Genomic DNA, 22,523 nt, shown 5'->3' with positions numbered 1-22,523 from the left:
AATCCCTGTAGATGGCAGCATTGCATTGCTTCGGATCTGAAAATGTAGCTGAGTCTTGGGTTATGATGATAAAGGAGAAAATACCAAACTGGACAAGTCTGACAAGTCCCACAGTCCAACAGAATGTATATATGGTTTAAATTCTGGGAGTGAAATATCTTTTGTATATGTTTTCAAATTATACTTAAAACTGTCTGAACTACCTCGGGTAAAACATCAATGAGAGTGAGTGATTTAGTGCTCACCTTTTTCCTTTGCAACAGTGCTTGTGGACAACTGGACAAACCGCTACGATCAGATTCACTCAAACAGTTTACATTTTTAATCTGGACAAGGATTAAACCAATGTTAAGATGACATCAAGGCCTGGCTGGTGACCAGCCAACTATAGTCTAAGTTGAGGATTGAGAGACAGATGGAGGGAAAACTGCAGGGTGGAGGAAAAAAAATTGAGAAAACTCAAGCTATCAACTCAAGTCACTTCAAATCAGGATTCACAGATGCAGGAGACCAAAATTACAAAAACATTTCTTCCAAAAAAAGAAAACAAACAAAAAAAATAAGCGGCCTTAGCCATGAAAATGATGCTATGTACATCGTTCTCAGTTCATGTATGCATACAAAAAAGGAATCTACATCACATGATGCTTGTGTTCAAGTATATTCACCAACTTCATGATTTAGCATTCTCATTCCACATTTTTTTTTAAATAAAATGCCCTTCAAAATAAAAAAAACAAAATGCAGAAAACCACATTTCATGTTCTACTAATACATATATACTGTATAAATACATACATAAATATATTTTACATACAACAGACATAAATTTGAAAAGGGGATATACAGAGCAAAGGAGAGGCGGTGGTAGTGTGTTTTTAGCTTGTGTTGTAAAATGGTTTGTCCCTCCATTATTTTCATCAGTCAGACGCATGAGTGTGCTGCATGCACGCTCACGCACAACACGCGCGCACAAATGCATACACCCTGTCACGCGCACACTCACATGCATATACACACAAGCGGAGCGACTTCAGTTGGCCCAGTAGGGGGAGCTGCCGTAGCTCGACTTATTGACTTGGCTCTTCTGCTGCAGGCTGCTGGACTGTCCGCGCTGACCTGGACCACCCTGAATGCGGAAGTCAACGCACACATTTAGCGCACAGCCTCCCTCGCGATGTCGGAGCACGGCAGGCGTTTACCTGTCCGTCCTGAGCGAGATGGTGGTGCAGCAGCTGCGAGTGCGGTTGCTGGTGAGGCAGGATGTGAAGGAAGGGCGCCGGTGCGTAACCTCCGGGGGCTGCGCCGGGATTCAGGGGCCCTGGACCCCCCAGCGCCGATGGCAGGCTGAAGGGAGGGGGGGTCCCTGCGTGGAAACCCTGCTTATCAAAAGACTACGGGGAGAGAAGAAAAACAACTAGAGCTGTCAAATCGATTAATCGACAACTTTTTTTTTTTTTTTTTTTTTTATAATCGAGTACCAGAGCCTCTAATTTCAGCATATCAACAGTCATTGTTCACTGATTTGTGTAGTCATTTATGAAAGAAGACTGATCATCTTCTGTGTTTAATCAAAATAAGACATTTGCAAACATCTGCTTTTACTTCGGAAAACAATGACCGAATTGGTAAAATAGTCATAGTAATATATAACATCACCCCCCCCCCCCCCCAACCCACCCCCCCCCCCCCCCCCCCCTCTTTTTTTAAATCACTATAGGGATACGAATTACGAAATAAACCCCAATCACTGGTTTATAAACAGGAATCGGGGGGGAATGTAAATTCAAAATGGATCTGATTAGTTGAGTAATCGATTGAATAATCGATACGATAGATTAATCTATTCTAAAAATATTTGCTAGTGACAGCAATAAATTCTACGGAAGAGGATTAGGGCCAATGAAGAGGGAAAAAAGGGGTTGGCAGGATTCTCACTTGAAAGTGAGAATTCTCACTTGAAAGTCCGAATCTGACTTTAACAAATTCACTGCCAGCCCAAAAATGTATCATTTGACGTCTTTTTCCGTCAATGGCAGTGAATGAGTTAAAGGGAGAATGTTCACTTTAATCCCAGATTTCTGACTTTAATCTTAGAATTCTGACTTTAATCTTAGAATTCTGACTTTAAAGTGAGAATGCTAACTTTGTGACGTATTGTTATGAATTGTGGGGTGAAGTCAGAATTCTGAGAATAAAGTCAGAATTCTCACTTTAAAATCAGACTTTGAAGTTGAAAGACTTTAAAGTCAGAATTTTTTTATTAAAGTCAGAATTCTCACTTTAAAGTCAGAATGTTGAGTCAGAATTCTCAATTTAAAGTTTAAAAATTTTAAAGTCAGAATTCTGGGATTAAAGTTAGAATTCTCACTATAAAGTCAGAATTCTGACTTTGAAGTCAGAATGCTGGGACTAAAGTCAGAATTCAGAATTTGAAGTCAGACTTTAAAGTTTACAGACTTTAAAGTCAGAATTCTGACTTTAAAGTCACAATGCTGAGAATAAAGTCAGAATCCTGCCAACCTTTTTGTCTTTTTTCTCTTCACTGGCCCTAATCCTCTTCCATCAAATTCCACTAATTACTCATAACATTCATGCCAAAATTGTTCTGTTGTCGTAACAGACCGAGTGAGGGCCAAAAGGAGCCAAATGTAAGCATTTCCATCCCACCTGGGTCTTATTGTAAACACTTCCGCTGATGTCTGGCACGCCGGAGTTACTGGATGTCACCGAAACGCCTGCAAGTGCAACCACAAACGGCATCAACACGATCTGCCTCAAGAAGGAGAAGTCGTGGTTAGCTCTCGAACGTGTCCCACCTTTACCAGGCCCGCTAGCAGCAGATTTGGCTTGTGCCTGAGAGGAGGAATTGTAGCCTTTACTATAGTCCATTCCAGCTGGTCCTGCTGTCAGCTCCTCGTACCCTGAAAAGGAAAGCAACGACTATCAAAGCGATGGACAATCTTGAAAAATCATCCAGTTGTGATTTTTTTTTCCTTTTCCTGTGTATTTTTAAACAAACACAAGCAATACATTAAACTGTATTGCAATAAACAATATAAAAATTAATTACACGTTTTGATTTTATAGGTTAGGCTTACGCTAAAATAGAGGAACCATAAAATGAACCATGAATTAATTTGAAAGTTAAGTTTATTTATCGACTTCAAAATCGAGTTAACTTAACATTTTGACTTGCAGCCTTTTATGCGTTCACTACGACAATTTCACAAAATTCGACCAAACGAGTGAAGGGTAAATAAATAGGGATGTTCGATTTTATGTGTTTCAGATCAATATCAGTATGAGTTACTCAAATCTTGAGTAGTAGTGTTAATTTCATGACCAAAAACTAAATAAAAAATAAAATATTTTCCTCAACGCACATTTTTCACCAGATGAAAACTAGACTAGACTAAAACCCCCGTTAATAAACAATAATTTAGACTAAATCAATTGTCATTTTCGTCAAACTATTAAAGACAAAACAAAAATGTAGCTCACTTAATTAAAGACTGCAGTAAAATCGATGGACGTTTTAGTTCATGAACAAAGTGACACACCCCCTTTCAAAACCTGCAGCTAGCGAGTGCAACGTAACATTAATTCAACAGTTATAACGTTCAAACAACGTTAATCCGACCACTAACTAATGCTAGCTAACTTACTAGCTTGGAGCATGGAGTCATAATCGCCACTTGTTGATATACTGTAACTGTGTGTGAAGTTATTTTAAATCAAATGAAATAAAAAAGATGAGAAAAAAAAAATTCGATGGAAATGTTCAATATCTGCTGGCAAAAAATGTCAAAGGGTAAAATGCCATCCATCCATCCATCTTCTTCCGCTTATCCGGGGTCGGGTCGCGGGGGCAGCAGCTTCAGGAGGGAAACCCAGACTTCCCTCTCCCCAGCCACTTCAACCAGCTCCTCCGGCGGGATCCCGAGGCGTTCCCAGGCCAGCCGAGAGACATAGTCTCTCCAGCGTGTCCTGGGTTGTCCCCGGGGCCTCCCGCCAGAGGGACATGCCCGGAACACCTCCCCAGGGAGGCGTCCAGGAGGCATCCGAACCAGATGCCCGAGCCACCTCAGCTGGCTCCTCTCAACGCGGAGGAGCAGCGGCTCGACTCTGAGTCCCTCCCGGATGACCGAGCTTCTCACCCTATCTCGAAGGGAGAGCCCGGACACCCTGCGGAGGAAGCTCATTTCGGCCGCTTGTATCCGGGATCTCGTTCTTTCGGTCACGACCCACAGCTCGTGACCATAGGTGAGGGTTGGAATGTAGATCGACCGGTAAATCGAGAGCTTTGCCTTTTGGCTCAGCTCTTTCTTCACCACGACGGACCGATACAGAGTCCGCATCACTGCAGACGCTGCACCGATCCGCCTGTCGATCTCCCGCTCCATCCCACCCTCACTCGTGAACAAGACCCCAAGATACTTGAACTCCTCCACTTGGGGCAGGATCTCATCCCCGACCTGAAGACGACACTCCACCCTTTTCCGACTGAGGACCATGGTCTCGGATTTGGAGGTGCTGATCCTCATCCCAGCCGCTTCACACTCGGCTGCGAACCGCTCCAGTGAGAGCTGAAGGCCCCGGCCTGATGAAGCCAACAGCACCACATCATCTGCAAAGAGCAGAGATGCAATGTTGAGGCCACCAAACCGGAACCCCTCCACGCCTCGGCTGCGCCTAGAAATTCTGTCCATAAAAGTTATGAACAGAATCGGTGACAAAGGGCAACCTTGGCGGAGTCCAACCCTCACCGGAAACGAATCCGACTTACTGCCGGCAATGCGGACCAAACTCTGGCAACGGTCGTACAGGGACCGAACAGCCCGTATCAAGGGGCCCGGCACCCCGTACTCCCGAAGCACCCCCCACAGAACTCCCCGAGGGACACGGTCGAACGCCTTCTCCAAATCCACAAAACACATGTGGACTGGTTGAGCGAACTCCCACGCACCCTCGAGGATCCTGCGGAGGGTGTAGAGCTGGTCCACTGTTCCACGGCCAGGACGAAAACCACACTGCTCCTCCTGAATCCGAGATTCGACCTCCCGACGGACCCTCCTCTCCAGCACCCCTGAATAGACCTTACCAGGGAGGCTGAGGAGTGTGATCCCTCTGTAGTTGGAACACACCCTCCGGTCCCCCTTCTTAAAAAGGGGGACCACCACCCCGGTCTGCCAATCCAGAGGCACTGTCCCCGATGTCCACGCGATGTTGTAGAGGCGTGTCAACCACGACAGCCCCACAACATCCAGAGTCTTTAGGAACTCCGGGCGGATCTCATCCGCCCCCGGGGCCCTGCCACCGAGGAGCTTTCCAACCACCTCAGTGACTTCGACCCCAGAGATAGGAGAGCCCACCCCAGAGTCCCCAGACTCTGCTTCCTCAAAAGGAGACGTGTTGGTGGAATTGAGGAGGTCTTCGAAGTATTCCCCCCACCGCTTCACGACGTCCCGAGTCGAGGTCAGCAGCACCCCATCGCCACTATAAACAGTGTTAACGGTGTACTGCTTTCCCCTCCTGAGACGCCGGATGGTGGACCAGAATTTCCTCGAAGCCGTCCGGAAGTCGTTTTCCATGGCCTCACCGAATTCCTCCCATGCCCGAGTTTTTGCCTCAGCAACCACCGAAGCCGCGTTCCGCTTGGCCATCCGGTACCTGTCAGCTGCCTCCGGAGTCCGACAGGCCAAAAAGGCCCGATAGGACTCCTTCTTCAGCTTGACGGCATCCCTTACCGCTGGTGTCCACCAGCGGGTTCGAGGATTGCCGCCACGACAGGCACCGACCACCTTACGGCCACAGCTCCGATCGGCCGCCTCAACAATGGAGGCGCGGAACATGGCCCATTTGGACTCAATGTCCCCCGCCTCCCCCGAGACAAGGGAGAAGCTCTGCCGGAGGTGGGCATTGAAACTCCTTCTGACAGGGGATTCCGCCAGACGTTCCCAGCAAACCCTCACAATACGTTTGGGTAAAATGAATAACTAAAATTAGACTAAAATGTTGACTGTTTCTGACAGTTTCTAAGCGAGACCTGCTCAATTATGGAGATAATTATAATCACAATTATTTTGGCAATAATTGAAACCACAATTATTCAAACAATTATATAATAACAATATATATTTATAATATTTATTTATTTATTTAATGTAATTAATTATTAATTAAACAATTATTTATTTTTTGGTACAAAACAAGAAAATGTTTAAATATTTAAAAATATTAAAGACAATATAAAAAAATAGAAACACTATATTTATGTATGTTCCTTTTGGAACAAACAATTTATAATAATATATATTTACAATAATATTTATTTATTTATTTATTTATGTTGGCAAAAACCTAAAGTTGGACTGCAGCTTGTGCACTGTGTAGTTGGACAACCGTTTTATTTTTTGGCACAAAACAAGCAAATGCTTCAATGCAAAAATAATAATAATAATAATAATAATAATATTAAGACAAATACAATTTTTTGAAACACGATAATTATGTAAATTCCTTTTGGATGATATATTATTATTTAAAATAAAAAAAAATAAAAAAATAAAAACGGTGCAAGTGTATACATTTAAACAACTCCAAAATCCATATTAACAATCTTGCTGATTTTGTAAATGTGGCGTGTAATAATTAAAATTGTAATTAAATTTGGATGAATTGCACCACCCTAATCAAAACAGCCTCAAACGACCAACCTGAGCTGAAGGTGTGCTGGCCGTAACCACTGGGCTGCTGCTGCGCCTGCTGCTGGAAGGGGCTGGCAGACGGGTTCCCCAGGCCCAGGCCCATGCTGTGCTGCTTGGCCGAGGCGGGTCCGGGCCCCCCCGGCGGAACGAACATGGTGGGGCCGTACTGGAAGGCGGCGGCGCTGGGCACGGCGCCGGGCACGCCGGCGTAGTAAGGCAGCCCCGTGTAGCTGTAGCCGGGAGGCAGGAAGGCCTGCTGACCGCTGTGGTGCTGCGGCTGGCCCTGCGGCGGAGGCGGAGGCTGGGCCGGAGGGGGCTGAGGCTGGCTCTGGCTCGGCCCTTGGCTCTGGCCCTGTGGGGGCTGCTGCTGCTGGGCTGACAGGCTTGTGGGCGGTGCTGGAGAGGTGGAGTCGTTCCTTCCAAACTTTGGGACTTCACCTGAACCGAGGCAAGCATCCGTTTACAGAAACGGCATGAAAATGATTTTGGAAGCGCTCCTACCTGAGTATGGGTTGTTGGCGAGGCTCCCGTCGCGGCTCGACAGAGTGGCAGTGGGGCCAGGGAATGTGATTCCGTAGTAATCCTGCAGGGAGGGCTGAGGGCACAAGACAAGAATGGGACCGGGTCCAAGCAAACGACTCAAGTCAAGTGGAGTGATGACGATTGAAGGCTCACCATTGGTAGTCTGGACTGGAGCATATGGAGATCCTCATAGCCGTAAATCTGCTGTGAAACAAACGTGTATTTAATAGCGGATTTGTTCACCGTTTTGCTGTTTAAAGTGTACATGAGAAGTAAAATTGCAGAATATAGTGGACACGCACCCACTATAAGTGAAAATGTGAGATAGAAAAACAAAAAAAAAAACAATACTGACACAGTTCAAACATAAAAAAAAAAAACTATTTTAACAAACTTTTTAAAACACATTGTTAACATATGTAAACAAAAAATGATTGCAGGCATAAAACTTCAGTGTACTTAATGTAGTGAGTGTTGGATTTTAAGAGGGCGGGCACAAATATAATCAAAGCAACATGGAGTTTAAATGACAAGTCATGTACTTTTTAAAAGTATACTGGTATATATTTTTTTTAAGTTGTGAGGCATTGCTTGGCCATTTTTTTGTTTTTTCTACCATGGGAAAAAATTTATTGAAAAGGTTAAGGTGGGGGGAAAGGCGAGCTTCAGTGGCTGATCCGATTTCAGCCAATTATTGAACATGACAAACAAAATGAAAACACTCGCAAGGAGCATGGAGATGACTAACACAGCTAAAGTCAAGTTCAATTCTAGACGTTTAAAATACATTTGAAATCAAAATTAAGACCAACTTCCCAATGTCCAATGTTGTCCAAAACTGCTTGACTGCCTAAATGACGCGTGTCTACTCTTAATCAAGAATAAAAACCACATCACCGTTGTGTTGCTTCTGCTAGCGTGATCACGTGATGTTACCATGAAAGTCATTCGGTAAATTCATTTTGAGATTTGAGACTATTTATAATAATTAAAATTCTACTGATTATGTGTTAACATGTTTGAAGAATTTTGAAAGATGAACTCAAGATATTTTAAATACTGATTAAGGCCTTGTTTTAAGATTCATGTATTCAATGCCTTTTAAGGCTTTAACTTATTATTTTAACTACCATAATTCACTCGCAACCATTTTCACTGAAGCAAGCCCCTTCGCTCTCAGTTTTTTTTTACTGGATTTTGACAGATTTTGCAAGGCCCACAGAATATTGTGTTCTATTGCTATTAAAAACATGGAACCTACCAAAAGAAAGATTAAAGTCTCTTCTTTCATCAGGAATCTGTTTCCGTTTTTAAGCAATTCGCATTAGAATATACCGAAGATTCATCATTATTCACAAATCTGCTTAGAATTGTGGGCAAACAGCTTGTTTTCATCATGGCCCTGGTTGATCTCTTATAATCTGCTGCCACCTGCTGGCCGCTTTAATAAGTACTACCATTTTTTTTCCACCCGTTCTCTGCAGTTGAAAGGCTGCATCAAAGACATCTGTATGCTCAAGCGTAAAAAAAAATAAAGAAAAAACCCCCATAAAAAAACATATAAATACATCTTTGTGACACTTAATACGTTTAAAATAAAACGTATTTATACGTTTTTGGGAGCAAATGATTTAAAGGGATACTTGACTCACCGAGCCATTTTCAACAGTAAGAAGATAATATTTTGTCTATTATTAAATGTTAATTATTTTTCATGTACAATAAATACCTTTAAAATTTGTCTTAAAAATTGTTTATGTAATGTACAATACCTTTAAAATTAGTTTTTAATTGTCTATGAAAAATAATTAACATTTGTTATAGGCAAAATATCTTCTTACTGTTGAAAATTAATGAATTAATTTGATATCTTCATTATTTTTCATGTACAATTAATACCTTTAAAATTAGTTTTTAATTTTTTATGAAAAATAATGAAGTGATCAAATTAATTCTAGACAAAATATTAAATTTTTACTGCTGAAAATGGCCCAATGAGTCAAGTATCCCTTTAAATATTCACAGGAACCCTTTAACACTGAACTGACCATGTGTTAAATGACCAATTGTTTTTGCTGTTATTTAAAAACACTGTACAATGACACATACTGGATATGCTGGAAGCAGTCCGCCTGGACCCATGATATACTGGTTGGGCAGCAGAGGAGGAACTCCTTGGGACAGATTCGGTGGGGCTTTACCTGTTGACACAATGACAACATACGTTACACAAACAACTACAACCAACGCACATTTGTCTTTCTTTTCTTTTGCGCGTACCAGTGGAGGAAGAGAGCAGCGGCGCGTTCCTTGGTCCAGAGAGGTTGGATGTTCCGGTAGCTCCATTGGAGCCGAGTCCCAGCGTCGTGCTGGTGGCAGCAGCGTGAAGTCCGCTCGTGCCGGCGAGACCGCCGATGCTGCTCATGTTGTTGGCCATGCTGGACATGCTAGCCAGGTGGCTGATGCCGCCGCCGACGCTACTGTTGCTGCTGTTGTGGGCCAAGTGAAGCGCCGAAGGTGGAGGTTGCGACGACGTGTAGGAGGCAGAGGAGGATGCGAGAGAGCTCACGCTGCTGCTGTCAACGCTTGTGTACTGAGGAGCGACACAGAGTTGATTTGCCGACGTTTGTTGGTATCCGTATACCATTAGCGAGATTTAGCTTACGCCTTCAACTAGAAGAATTTCTCAAGAATTTCCTATCTAACTGTTTTCTCAGTCATTGTGAGCAAAGTCATTGTGAACAAACAGTTTAAAAGCAGAAAAGAAAAAAAAAGTCTATTTGCTAGGGTCAGCTGGGCCGATATTCAGCATTTCTGACAAATATCGACATCGGCCATTTCGAAGAATCATACAGCCGATAACAGATCTTTAAAAAAAAAAAAAAGAAAAGAAAAGAAAAAAAACTTCAGGGAACTAATTACCAGGTATTTAACTAGTCAGAGATGCTACTGACCCTGGGAACTCTCTGCACCTTCTGTTTTTGTTTGAAATTAAAACTAAGATTAGTAAAATTTTAAGCCTTCAGATATTGTGAAATTTTGGAAAACTTTATTTACTGTAGGAAACATAGGGAGCTATTTACTTCAGTTTTTTTTTTTTTTTTTTTTTTTTTTTACTTTTGAAGACATGCTACTGTCCCTGGGAGATCTCTTAAGTTTTTGTTAGATTTTTAAAACAAAGATTTATTGACGAAGATTTTTTTTTTTTTACAAACTTTTTTTTTCAACGAACTACGTATTTTACAAACCCCTAAACGATGTTCAATAAACATATACTTGAAATAAAAATAAAAAATAAATAAATTAGAGGTGGAATTACTATTTTTTTATTCAAATTTTGATGTCAATATTTTCCCTTTTAGTAAAAATGGATATTAGCTCCAAATATCGGCATCGGTATCGGCACTGACAAAACCATATCGGTCTATCTCTACTATTTGCCTTGTTATCTTTAACAGAAACTGGTTACATAGCCAATTCTTTTTAAAACAACTACTCGTTTAAAAAAACAAACAAACAAACAAACAAAAAAAACCAACCATTGGCTCTTGCATCTTTCTGTTTTTCTGTATGCATCCTTCGGAGAAAAAGTTTTGAAACCCCTGAACTACAGTATATTGAAATAATAATCTTAATTTAAAATCTTTATTTAATCTGGTCCTTCAGTCAAACACAAATCTATTCAGTTAATTATACTTTCTGCCATCTAGCGGACAAAAATTGAATTGTTCTTTCTGTCCCCATATGTCACTGGTATAAGGTAAATATAAAGAGCCGTTATTTGTAGTGAAAAATAATAATTTAAGACCAATGAATTGAAATTGGATTTCTCACAGTGGTTATCTATAAGTATCAAAAAGTATAGTATATACTTGTACAGGGGTCTTACGTATCCCAAATTTGCAAATTGAAAATCCAGCAGTAGAGTCATAATTACACTAGATGGATGCAAATTAAATATTTCACTGTACGGGGGGATCTTACTTTACAATGGAGGTTCACTCTACACTTCTACACAATTACATTAAAATATTATAACAACTCAAAACAATAGCATAAAAAATAAAATCAGATACTACTAAACATACTTACAGTGAGAGAACTGGAGCCAAGAGCTGAGGAATGACTGTTGACATGGCTGCAGACACAAAAACAAGAAGAGAATTGTTTAAAACAGTCATGCTGTTCACACATTTTGCATTCATCCATTTAACAAAGACAAAAAGAAATAAAGTGACCACAGCCCATTCAAGTATGATCATTTGCAGCTTGAAATGTATACTTGAGGTACTGTTTGTGCATGAGCGCGTCACCTGTTGAGCGCGTTGAGCTGGCCGGCTGAGGGGAGGTCCTGCGTCAGGCTGGAGAGCGTACTGGAGCTCTGTGCAGGTAACGTGGAGGGGGCTAAATGGGAGGAGGGTACGGGAGCGCAGTTGGTGTTGGCGTTAAGAGACGGCGAGTCTGGCTTTGGTGTGGAGGATGCTGAGGAAACTGAGCAGAGGATGACAGCGCTTATATAAAAGAAAATGATTGTATGTACTTAAGCAACTATTAATAGATTGTGCAAGGTCACATACTGTCTAAAGCTGCAGAGGTTCTTACTCCATTCAGACCATTCTAGGATAAGAAAAAAAAAAAAAAACATTGTAAAAGTTTTTTTTTTTTAATGCTACTTTTAACAGGAAAGTCCGCAATAGAACAGGACTAAATCGAATAGATGCAATGACGCTTACCATAACTGGTCCAGGGGTTTCTTTGCTCTGGGAGAAGGCCAGTCGTGCTTGAGGGGGCAAAGAGCCATCATAGCTTCCTCCCACGGTGGAGAAGGGGGACACAGAACAGGACGAGATGGTAGAGGTGGGCAGCGCCGACGAGGGGGGAATGCTGGAGCTGGCGGGCCCGAGTGAAGAGGGCGTGAGACTTGGGAGTGCCGCCGAGGAGGAGTGATACACTGGCTCGGATGACGACAGGGGCAGAGGGAGGTCCACAGAGAGGGGACTTCCCAGCGACTCACTAGAAGATAATAGGGATGTCACCATATCTAAAACATCACAATACGATATTATCACCAAATGAAAGTCACGATACGATATTGTGGGGAGGTTGGTGAGCTTTAAAAAAAAAAAGAAAAAAAAAAGCCACATTATTGTTAAAACAAAAACAAAAAAAAGAGCTCATACTAAATAAAAATCCACAATATTCTGCTTTTGTACATAACAGCAATGCATAACATCCTTCAATCGCTAATAACACTTAATATTGAGGCACTTACTTGCTAATGCACGCACACATCGAGTTCTTCCACATATTGACTCGCTTCACAAGCATATTACCCTTTTAAATTATTACACTGGTGTGGATTTTAACTCTTTGACGGCCAAAAACGCTTAATATCGATTAGTAAAATTACAATGTATGCCGCCATAAACGTTAAATGACGTCAACTATGTTTTTTTTTGTTGTTTTTTTTAATCAATGGCCAGTGCAACATCTAAGTGCAGCACTGCCAGGTCAATGGGTTGTGGAATCAAAAACACCCACTAACTATGGCCAGCAGATGGCAGATTTGTATCTCTTTTTTAATGGGCTGCCGTTGTATGGACTTATAATGAGACATGACAGAATCTGATGAAATAGAACGTTTTCATGTGAATGATCAAAGCCTCACATTTAAACCTAATTCACAGAGCATCACTAAACAAAAAATATTAGTGTCAAAGTCACTGTTGTGGAGAAAATGCATCTTTTCACAAAAAGCTCGTTTTCTCCTTATCTTTTCAATTTTCGCTCAATGTCACTCAAATTACCTATTTTCAAATAGTAATTACTAAAGAATGGGAGAAAGTAGAAACCTACTTTTTTTTCTAATGAAAGAATGGAATGCGATCTTTCATGTGGTACTGACATTGTATATGTAGTGAAAGAACACAACTCGAAATCGGCTGGCATTGTGGGTATTGTTTTTTTTCTTTTTTTTCTTTTTTAAACGTGTGGCAGTAAGTGTTAAACATAGAAGGGCCAAAACATGCCTTGTGAAAATTAAACTGCACTAAAAATCTAGCCACCAGAGGGTGCTAGAACTGCACAAATGGAAATCAACCTGACTCTGAGCAGATGTGCGACTTTGCATGTTGTGACATGACGATATTGCAGCAGTTTTAATATCACAATATTGCCATTATTGCTACATCCTAATAAGACAAGGAAGATTTTTTTTTTTCAGATAATAAAATGCCAGTAAAAATAATGAAGATTAGTTAATTTTGGTTAGATGTGATTTAAAAAAAAAGATAACCAATGGTACCCGAGTGGTTTGGAGTACATGCTTGTCTGGCTCTGACTCCCTAGTCCTGACGCGGGCGCTACTGGGCCGGGGGCCGGAGTGGATTCCCTGGATGCCGCACTGATAGCGCTGTCCACAACTCCAAACTCTGGCAAAGCAGATTCAGAGCCAAAGTCTAGTGCACCAAACTGAAGGTTTAGACCAGGAACATCAGTGGAGCCTGGCATTTCTACTGCTGTGGAGGGGATCTGTTACAAAAAAAAAAAAAAAAAAAGTTTACGCAAACAATTGAACAATCGTACATCAAGATCTATGCGCTTGTTTGTCTCAGGGTGACAAAAGGTAGTCATCAACTTTACCTTTGAAGTCGGAGGTATTCTTCGTTTTTGACCTTTCAGTTGTGCCCGCTGCTGTTGTGGCGTCCCGCACCCCTGAGCGTCCAGCCCAGCGCTGGAGGCCGGATGTTTGGGACCAGCAGTCGCCATCGGCGGGCCTGTCTGCGCCGACGTGCCGCTGTGCTGGGGAGCAGAGGACACGGACGCAGGGGCCGCTTGTTGCTGGGATGGTGGACTGGGCTGACGTGCCAGTGGCAAGGCGGGGCCAGTGTGCCTCTGAATGAGCTGACTCAGCACAAGTGAAGGCTCTGGCTGGAGGCCAAACTCGCCTACAGATGAATTCAAACACACAATGAGGCACGCCTGTATATTAGTGTTCAACCGAAGGATTTGGCAAGGATACTTACGGCTGAACTGTGAGGACAGTGCGGTGGCGTTGGATTCTGGCGCCTTCATGTCCCAATTGGACGAAGAGGATGGAGGTACAGGTGCTGCCAGGCTTGGCAGGCGGCCAATTGAAGGGTTGCCTTGGGTGCCGGCAGTGTGTGCCACCTGGGACGACGGCAGAGGACCCAAGCCAGGACCCTTAAGCTGTTCCAGTATCTGAGCTCCCGCACTGGGTGGAGGCCTCTTGGCTTGGCCCAGGTCACCAAAACCAGCTCCAAGAACTGACGACTAGCACGGGTGAAAGTAGTAAGCGTCAGTCTTCTTTGTTTTCTGATGCCATGTATGTGATGGTTTAAACCAGTGGTACTCAAATGGGGGTATGTGAAGGCACTAAGGGGTACGTGAGATTTCAAAATAAAATTTAAAAGTAGCATCCATGCAAAAATACTTCATAAATAATTATTAAATTATGCCAATATTCCAGCAAAATATAAGTTCATATAATTAATTTTCAGGAAAATATAAGTTCATAAAATTAATTTTATACAAGTCGGCTATTCAATTTAATTTTCGAAAAAAAAAAAAAAAAGTCTCCCCAAACCACAAGGTTAGACCCAACATGTCATATGCCACCTATTAATCATTTGAAATTTTTATTTAAAATTAAGTTGATGATTTCATTTTGAGAACAGATCTTCACTATGATCCCAAACGAGGACTCTTATTGGTGATAATTTTTTAATTTAAATTTTAAATCTTTATTTGGAATTGTCGTCTTTTTTGTTTTTTAGTTATATCTTTTGATTTCCAAATAGTTCCAGAGAGACCACAGTACGAATAAAGTTCCAAAGTTTATATATAATATGAGCAATAAACATAACTATATGCATCAAAGTAAAACATTTAATAAATGTTTGCATATGACATTCAGAATATTTGTTCATGTCAAAATCTTGGGGTCATTTTATTCCCAGTGTAATTTATGCAAGTAATTAACTGATTAGGAAAAGAAAATAATATAATAATAAACCTTGAGGCAAATGTAATGCTTAAGTTTGAAAATTAAGAATGAAAATGCAAGAGGCTTGAATGGGCACGATAGTTATAAGGTGGTTTTAGATTTGACACAAAAAAAAAAGTGTTAAAGAAAAAAGTAGTCAACATGAATGGATGACTGGGAGTAAGGCTATGATCATAGTTTTGAGTCATTGACTTTTAGTAGTTGAAAAGCCAAAGTTTTAAAATCAGCACCCCTTGTCGGGAGTAAGAGGTTAAGAAAATAGATGGATGGATTATTATTTCCATAATCATCAAACCCTAGTAACAACTAAAGAAGAGTTGTTGTTTATTTTGTTGTTGTTGTTTTTTTTTATTACCAGTGCAGCATGAGCATAGCTGGTGCCACCGGTGGTGCTGCGGCTAGGGGCAGGCTGATGTTGCTGCTGTGCTGGCTGGTGGTGGTGAGAGTTGGTGAAGACCAGACTCTGCGAGGAGGCAGGCGCTTCTCTTCCACCGACCGCAGGCTTCTGCAGCAGAGAGGCTAGGTCCAGACTACAAAATGACAGTCAGGTTAATTAAAAATGTTGGAATACAACGGTTCATCTATTTTATATACGGCTTAGCAGGTAAAGTAGAAACAATCCTAGGTTACTTTAGGCAAGAGGCGGGTTACACATGTTTTTGGAATGTGCAACATGATTCAAATGTTCAATAAATTATAGTGGGAATTTGAAACTTATTCCATGTCAGTTATTCACCTTTGACCAGAAGTGATATGATTCTCAGCAGGTGGCGCGCATGAGGAAGTGAACACTTTGGTCTCCGAGAGCTGTCGTAAAAAACAAAAGAAACAAGATGAAGTAAACACCAATCATTTTAACTTACAGACGTTTCGTGAAGCCTTTTGTGAGGACTCACACTAACGTCTTCACTCCATTCCTCAGGTCCATAGTCTTCAACCGGGTTCCTCCAGTTAGCTAAAGTTAACATATCAGAGACGAATGAGGTGAAAGATACTGAATGCACTTGAGCAGATGCCAACTACATCAAATAGTCCACAATGAAGACTGTGGCTATACACCCAACACTAACCCATTTCATCTGTGTTGTTGTTGTTAGCCGCAGTGTCCCAAGCCTCACTCTGTGTGGTCCCTGTCCCCGCCTCTGAGGTATAGTCTGCAGGATTGAAGGTTCTAGGAAATAATAAAGCAGTAAAGAATGTTAGATTTTGGCTTTAAGGTTACATTCACATTGCAGGCAAATGAAACACAAATTGGATTTTTTTTTTTGCCCATATTTGACCTGTATCAGTTTTTTTGTTTTTTGTTTTGTTTTTGTTTTTAATAGTCTGAACAGCTCAATTCCGATTTCTTCAAATCCGACGGGTAACTTTCATATGTGGTCCTAGTTTGGATATGTATCAAATTTTTTGCAATGTGACCTCAGTCAGAACGGACAGATCGCATGTTTCCGACCTACACGTCACCAAAAGCCCAATTGTTTTGAGTAACAGTGTTGACTTAATATTTGACTTTCATTTAATCCCACTTGAAACATGAAGTATAAAGTATATATTTGTGGCGATAAGTAGGAATTATTCAGCCCCAAAGACGGTTCATTTATAGAGGTGTGCAAAATTTCCGATTCTTAGATTATTCACGATTCGGCCGTGGAACAATCGAGAACGATTCACAAAAGTCCAAATTCCGATTATATAAATATGCCAAGGGAACCGAAACTAAAAGTGGACCGGAGCGGAAAGTACGCGGAACTGAAACGCAGTAGCGCGCGCGGTCTTCGGGACGCTTAATGGGACGGACCGAGAGTACACATCCACAACTCACGCCTCGACATTCAAAACAACAACAAGCATGGCTGAGCTGACCAACCCACCTCTTCGTCCGATCAGACCTGCTCCGAAAAGGCAAACAACTTGAGGCGGAAGTATCAGCTAGCTGGCTGCAGTGCGTCGGTTAGCGTTCGACAGGGCGCCGCGCAGTGATACGAACGAACGAACAGAAAAGTAGTGGCTGGCGGTAATGGCGTCTGACTTTATTCAGAAAAGAGTATTGTGGTGGAAATGTATCACGCTTTTGAAAACAAATAGTTTTTAGAAGAAAAAGGCTTTATTTCCGAGACCCCAGCCAGCTTGCTGGACTATTTTCTTTTTTATTTTCTTCTCGTCCAACGTCGAACCAGAACTGGTGTCACCGAACGCTGTCAGAAAGAAGTCAGTGCTAATCGCACACACGGGAGGTGAGGATCAAATTGAGATTCATGTTAAAAAAGCCGAACGATCCCTTTAATGTTTACACGTTCATGTTTTCACAAGTTAAAAAGCAGAAAAGCACTTGAGGGTTTTTTTTTTTTTGTACCTCTGAGAAACTTTAATGTTTACATGTTCATCTTTACACAACTTAAAAAGCAGGAAAGCACTTTTTTTTTTTTTTAGGCATTTGTATTGAAGTAGTAGTTCACATTGTCTTTCATTTATATCTCAGTGCACTTTTGAGTGGATAAAAATAATATATTTTTGCTCAATGCTATGTTTTATTCTGTTGAAGACTGAATATACTTAAAAGCTGTTGTTACAGAATGAGGACTTGAGTATTTTATTTACTGTTTTGAACTGTTAACTTGATACTGAAATAGTAGTTTATTTAGGCCTGAGAGGACTTTTGTACTATTTTTGTAACTAATGTACGAAACATTAAAAGCACCAAAATACATTGTTTTTTTTCTGCTGCCTGGGGGGAAATCAATAATCGTTTTATAATCGAATCGTAGCCTCTGAATCGTAATCGCAATCGAATCGTGAGGTGCCCCAAGATTCCCACCTCTATTCATTTATTACACACGGCAATGACGTGATGTCATCTTTAGTAGACGTTTCCATGAAGTGAGGACTCAGGAGATACAATATTTCTACTCCCTCCCACATTGCTTCTCTGTAGATATGAGATGATAAAAAGATACTTCCTATATTTACTTTCCGTAAACATTACATTGTGAGTGACGTCGTCTCGTCTTCTGCAAATGCAGGTCGCTATGATGACGCATATGGTTCACACACTTGACAGACTGAGGTTGCAATTAATATGTAATGTGAACTGAACAACTACACAAGAGAGAAAAAAAAAGATAATACTAAAAAAAAATCTGAATTGAACATTAAGACTTGCAATATGAACGGGGCCAAAAAGCGTCTTGTGATTAATGAAATCGGATTTGATAGATTAAGGCCCAATACGGCGCAGCGGAAAAGTATTCACATGATCACATCGCTTCACTATTTTCACATTTTGTTATGATCCAGCCTTATTTAAAAAATAGATCGTATTTTCCCCCATCAAAATTCTACACAACACTCCATATGTTTTGTGAATTTATTTGCAAATGTATTTAACTTGTCAAAAAGCTAAAATAAATAAATTAATGAATAAAATTTTTAATTTTCAGTACTGTACGTGGTGTAGTATGCAGAATTTTAAGGGAAAAATTATTTAATCCATTTTGAGACAGGCCTGTAACTACAAAATATGCATCTCGTGAATCACTGTGAATACTTTAAATTCTTTTTTTTTTTGTTTTTTGTTTTTTTTTTAATAAAGGGATTACTTCACCCATTGTAAAATGATACCACTTGAAAATTTCCAATTCAGAGCGTCAACATACCCCATGCCTTGAGCTGAGAACCTGCTTGCTGCTGGTCCTCTGCCTCTTCCTCGACTGCCAGACCCTGCGTAAACATCACCCAAACAATTGCAACACCCACTAAAGTGATGAGTATAAAGTATTTTTTTTAATCGTCATCTCACCTCGACCACCTTTTGACCTCCTTCCTCGATCAGAGCCTCTATCGACTGGTGTCACCTCCACGCCATTTTCCGCTGGACGAACTGCACCTGGTGCAAAGACACATGGATACAGAGGTTGCATTCATGCCACAATTGTGACAGTCGTATGACAATGGAAATATATCAAGATGGAATACCCTGTCGGTTTCGATTGCCCCCTTTGCCCTTGCGGTTTGATCCCGCACGGCCCTTGCTCGCCTCCCTCTCTCCTTTCTTCTCCCGGTTCTCCTTGTTCTCCTTACTTTCTGAAGGACCCTCCTTCACCAGCGGCTTCTTCTTCCCTACTGTCTCCCATGAGGTCTAAATACAAAGCGTAAGCAAAAGTCTAAAGCTGCCATGTAGCGATTCAGTGCAGGGGAATAACAGATGACGTTTTCATGATCCATTCCTTTACTCAATCAAACGATTGGAAAATTTTGAAAATCAGCATACCATATCCGAGGTGCTTTCCAGGAGGAAGTTGATGGCTCTGCTCACATCCTCGTTGCAGTCATGAAGCGCGACCATACATTCATCCTGGTTCTTGCCAGTAACCTCCATCAGCTGAAGGAAATACCAATGAAGAAAAAAAAAAAGTGGTAAAATGTGCTAACAAAAAGTCAGTAGTTTTTTTGTTTTTCTATCAGTCTGTTCTGCATTTACACAAACTGATATCAAGCCAATTATCGAAAAACAAACACCGGCTACGTTCGCAAACAGCCTTCTCCGCTCAGTGAGATACTACCTTCAAAATGGCAGGTGGAAATGGGTTTCCATACCAGATTATTATATAAACCCTGACCGCAATGACCTAATTTTTGTACCTGATTAACTTTGTCTTCAAAGTCAGCATAATTCTTGTCATAGATCATCTGGGCAAGCCGAATTTGCTCAGCAGTAGCCTACAACACAAAAACAATGAGTTGACTCAACATTTCTCCAAAAATTTGAATTATTAAACTCTGATTCCAGTAGATGTGTGCAAAATTAAATAACAAAGCAGCATCTCAGGTAAAAAAAAAAAAAAAAAAAAGTAGCACTCAAGAATCAGTTAACATTTTAATGTTTTGAGCAGTGACGTGAAATGTAATAAATTATTATCAACATAGTTTTGAGGAGTTGACAACCAATAATTAACTAACCAGTCACAGTGGGATATGGAAACTATTGTACTCTATTCATACTTTACATGAGGGGGGCAATGAAATTCAAATCCAACTGAAACCAGTTCGAAGAAAGCCTGATGTCACTCTTTTTTTGATAAAGAGTTTCTAAACAGGTCTTCAACCCCCTTGTAGAATATGAGGACCATTGGCTTGGACAGAGCTCTCAACTAAATTTGTAGACAATATTTAAAACAAGCAAATGAGGAAAAGGTTGGCCAAAGGGGTCTTCTGATGTAATTTGTAGCTAAGGCAAGCTGCCAATTCCAAAGTAAAAACTGCTAGAAAAATTATTTATACATAGGAATGCCACTCCCTTTATCTTAACCTTAACCTTGGTACTCAACACAGTGAGGTGAATAAACAGCCATGACTAATAGGTGTGGAAACATGGTGCTGTCACTTTTTCAATTTGAGTTCTTTTGCCATGTGTGCAACGTGGATTTGTTGGCAACAGTATTTGGGTCACTGATGTTTTGTTTGATAATGTCTGCAGCTGTGAGGTGTGTGTGTGTGTGGTCCTCCAACATTTGTGGGCTACTGATTCTCACCTGTATCTGTTTCTGCGGTTGAGATGTGTGGATGGCAGCAGGCGGCACTTTTTCACGAGGGCCCCGGGCCTTTTCGCTGCCCTGCGAGCTCATCATATACAGTATATACAAAACTCTGTATGTACAAAATAGAAAAACCTGCCAAGAAAACAAGAAACAAAGTAAAGTCACAAATATGTTCACACACACTCTCCCCCTCATAACTTTAGAGCGATCATGTATTAACTCAAATTGTTGTGTGTGTTATTTGACATAATAGGTGTCGGGCACAGTTGGTCTGGTGATGCAACCAAATTGCTGAATATCTAGGTCAAGGAGGGAGAGTGCCCTACTGTAGTGTCCACTTACAAATAGAGTGAATGTGTGTCTGCAGCAGGAAATAATATAGGGACAATATGCACACAATACAACATTGACAGATATTTTCGATGCATATGACAAATGAGTGGGAATTAATGAACAGTTGATGCATGCCATTGCCAGCAGATACTTCTACAATACTAACAGAATTTAAAACTGTGCAAATATGCATGACGTGAATACGAGGTGAACATTAAAAACATCCATCGTTGCCAAAATAAAAAGGAAAAATATGTCCACTGACAGAGTTGCTTACTGAGAGAACAATAGCAGTGCCGTTTATTCGGCCGAGTGACGTCATCAAACACGCTGACACCATTGGCTGCTGAACTGAACAAAGCTAATGCCAAAGAGCTGGCTCGATTTAAATGGCAAAGATGTCAATACTGAGACAAACGACGTTCTCAACAAAAACATTCCAGCAGCGATCACTTTCTTTTACAAACCAAATCAATATCAGGGATTTTATTTCCTTGTTATGATCCTTACAATTAAGTCCATTCATTGAGAAAGGTTCGGTTTTGTTGACGTAACCCCAAGTAAATGATATGTGAATTACAAAAATAGTTACAATTAGACGACACATTCAATATATACTTGAAACTACAACATTTCTCAGAATAGTTCCGGAGAGCAAATGCTTAAGTAAAGCTAACATCAGCTAAATTTTATGACAATCCCCGTGTGTTTTTATGAATTGACATTACACTTTTCAATGGCAAATTATGTCGTCGTGGTGTCACGGTTGAATAAAAATAACCAACTGAATGCTTATGATACCAGCGGCCTCTTTGTCCTCGCCAGCACGTACCGAGGCAGGCTAGCTAACATGCTAACGCCGAGTGAGTCTCGGAAGCAGCTGGAGTGAAGCTAACGTTAGCAAAATGATGCTACCTAAATCTGGTCCGAGTTGGTAACAATCGACCTTGTAATCATTTATGTCTTGGCCGCATCTCCAGACAACATAATTTTTACAAACGTCAATTTCACAAGCATCCTAAATGAGACAACGAACAAAAAGACAAAGTGTGTCGAATTAAACGAAGAAGGCCTTTCAGCGGAACACAATCCCATCACGACATTGCTCGCTGGGAAACCAAGACAACAGAAAAATTGCGAAAGACACCTCTCGCAGTCCTGTGGAAGGAAAAGCGCCAAGACAAGGGACCAAGTACGTACGCCGGGTACACTTCAGAAAAAACTAGAACGCGTTGAGAATAGGGCGCAGAATAAGCGAAAACATGATAAAAATCGTGTTATTACCTGCTAACACGCTTCACTCAGCCAGCAGCAGACAAGGTGGTCACGTGATTAAGGCTACCGCGGTGGATGCTTCTGCAATGTCCACTGGACACAACTTGTTTTGTTTGTGGTCGT

General features: G+C 41.1%; 1 protein-coding gene across 4 annotated transcripts; it reads right to left on the bottom strand.

Moving 5' to 3' along the window:
- Positions 1-299: 299 nt before the first annotated feature.
- ubap2a (ubiquitin associated protein 2a) lies at positions 300-22,522 on the bottom strand. 4 transcript variants are annotated; one of them, XM_077529527.1, is made up of 27 exons: positions 22,410-22,522; positions 20,787-20,924; positions 19,897-19,974; positions 19,526-19,636; positions 19,231-19,393; positions 19,055-19,141; positions 18,912-18,975; positions 16,329-16,429; positions 16,155-16,213; positions 15,995-16,065; positions 15,614-15,788; positions 14,258-14,525; positions 13,875-14,179; positions 13,537-13,763; positions 11,966-12,245; positions 11,810-11,849; positions 11,546-11,723; positions 11,325-11,370; positions 9,513-9,825; positions 9,342-9,433; positions 7,386-7,436; positions 7,212-7,305; positions 6,720-7,148; positions 2,820-2,924; positions 2,671-2,738; positions 1,203-1,394; positions 300-1,129 (listed from the first exon to the last, which is right to left on the bottom strand). In XM_077529527.1, exons 2-27 carry the CDS (start codon positions 20,880-20,882, stop codon positions 1,034-1,036), a joined length of 3,789 nt encoding a protein of 1,262 aa, XP_077385653.1. In that variant the 5' UTR covers positions 20,883-20,924; positions 22,410-22,522; the 3' UTR covers positions 300-1,033. The 4 variants fall into 4 exon arrangements, with proteins under 4 accessions (XP_077385653.1, XP_077385654.1, XP_077385651.1 ...); XM_077529528.1 differs by having other exon boundaries at positions 7,386-7,433; XM_077529525.1 differs by having other exon boundaries at positions 2,671-2,924.
- Between the last annotated feature and the right edge of the window lies 1 nt (position 22,523).

This window comes from Festucalex cinctus, chromosome 8 (assembly GCF_051991245.1).
Source record: "Festucalex cinctus isolate MCC-2025b chromosome 8, RoL_Fcin_1.0, whole genome shotgun sequence".
Lineage (NCBI taxonomy): Eukaryota > Metazoa > Chordata > Actinopteri > Syngnathiformes > Syngnathidae > Festucalex > Festucalex cinctus.
This window is presented reverse-complemented; position numbering and strand designations above follow the sequence as displayed.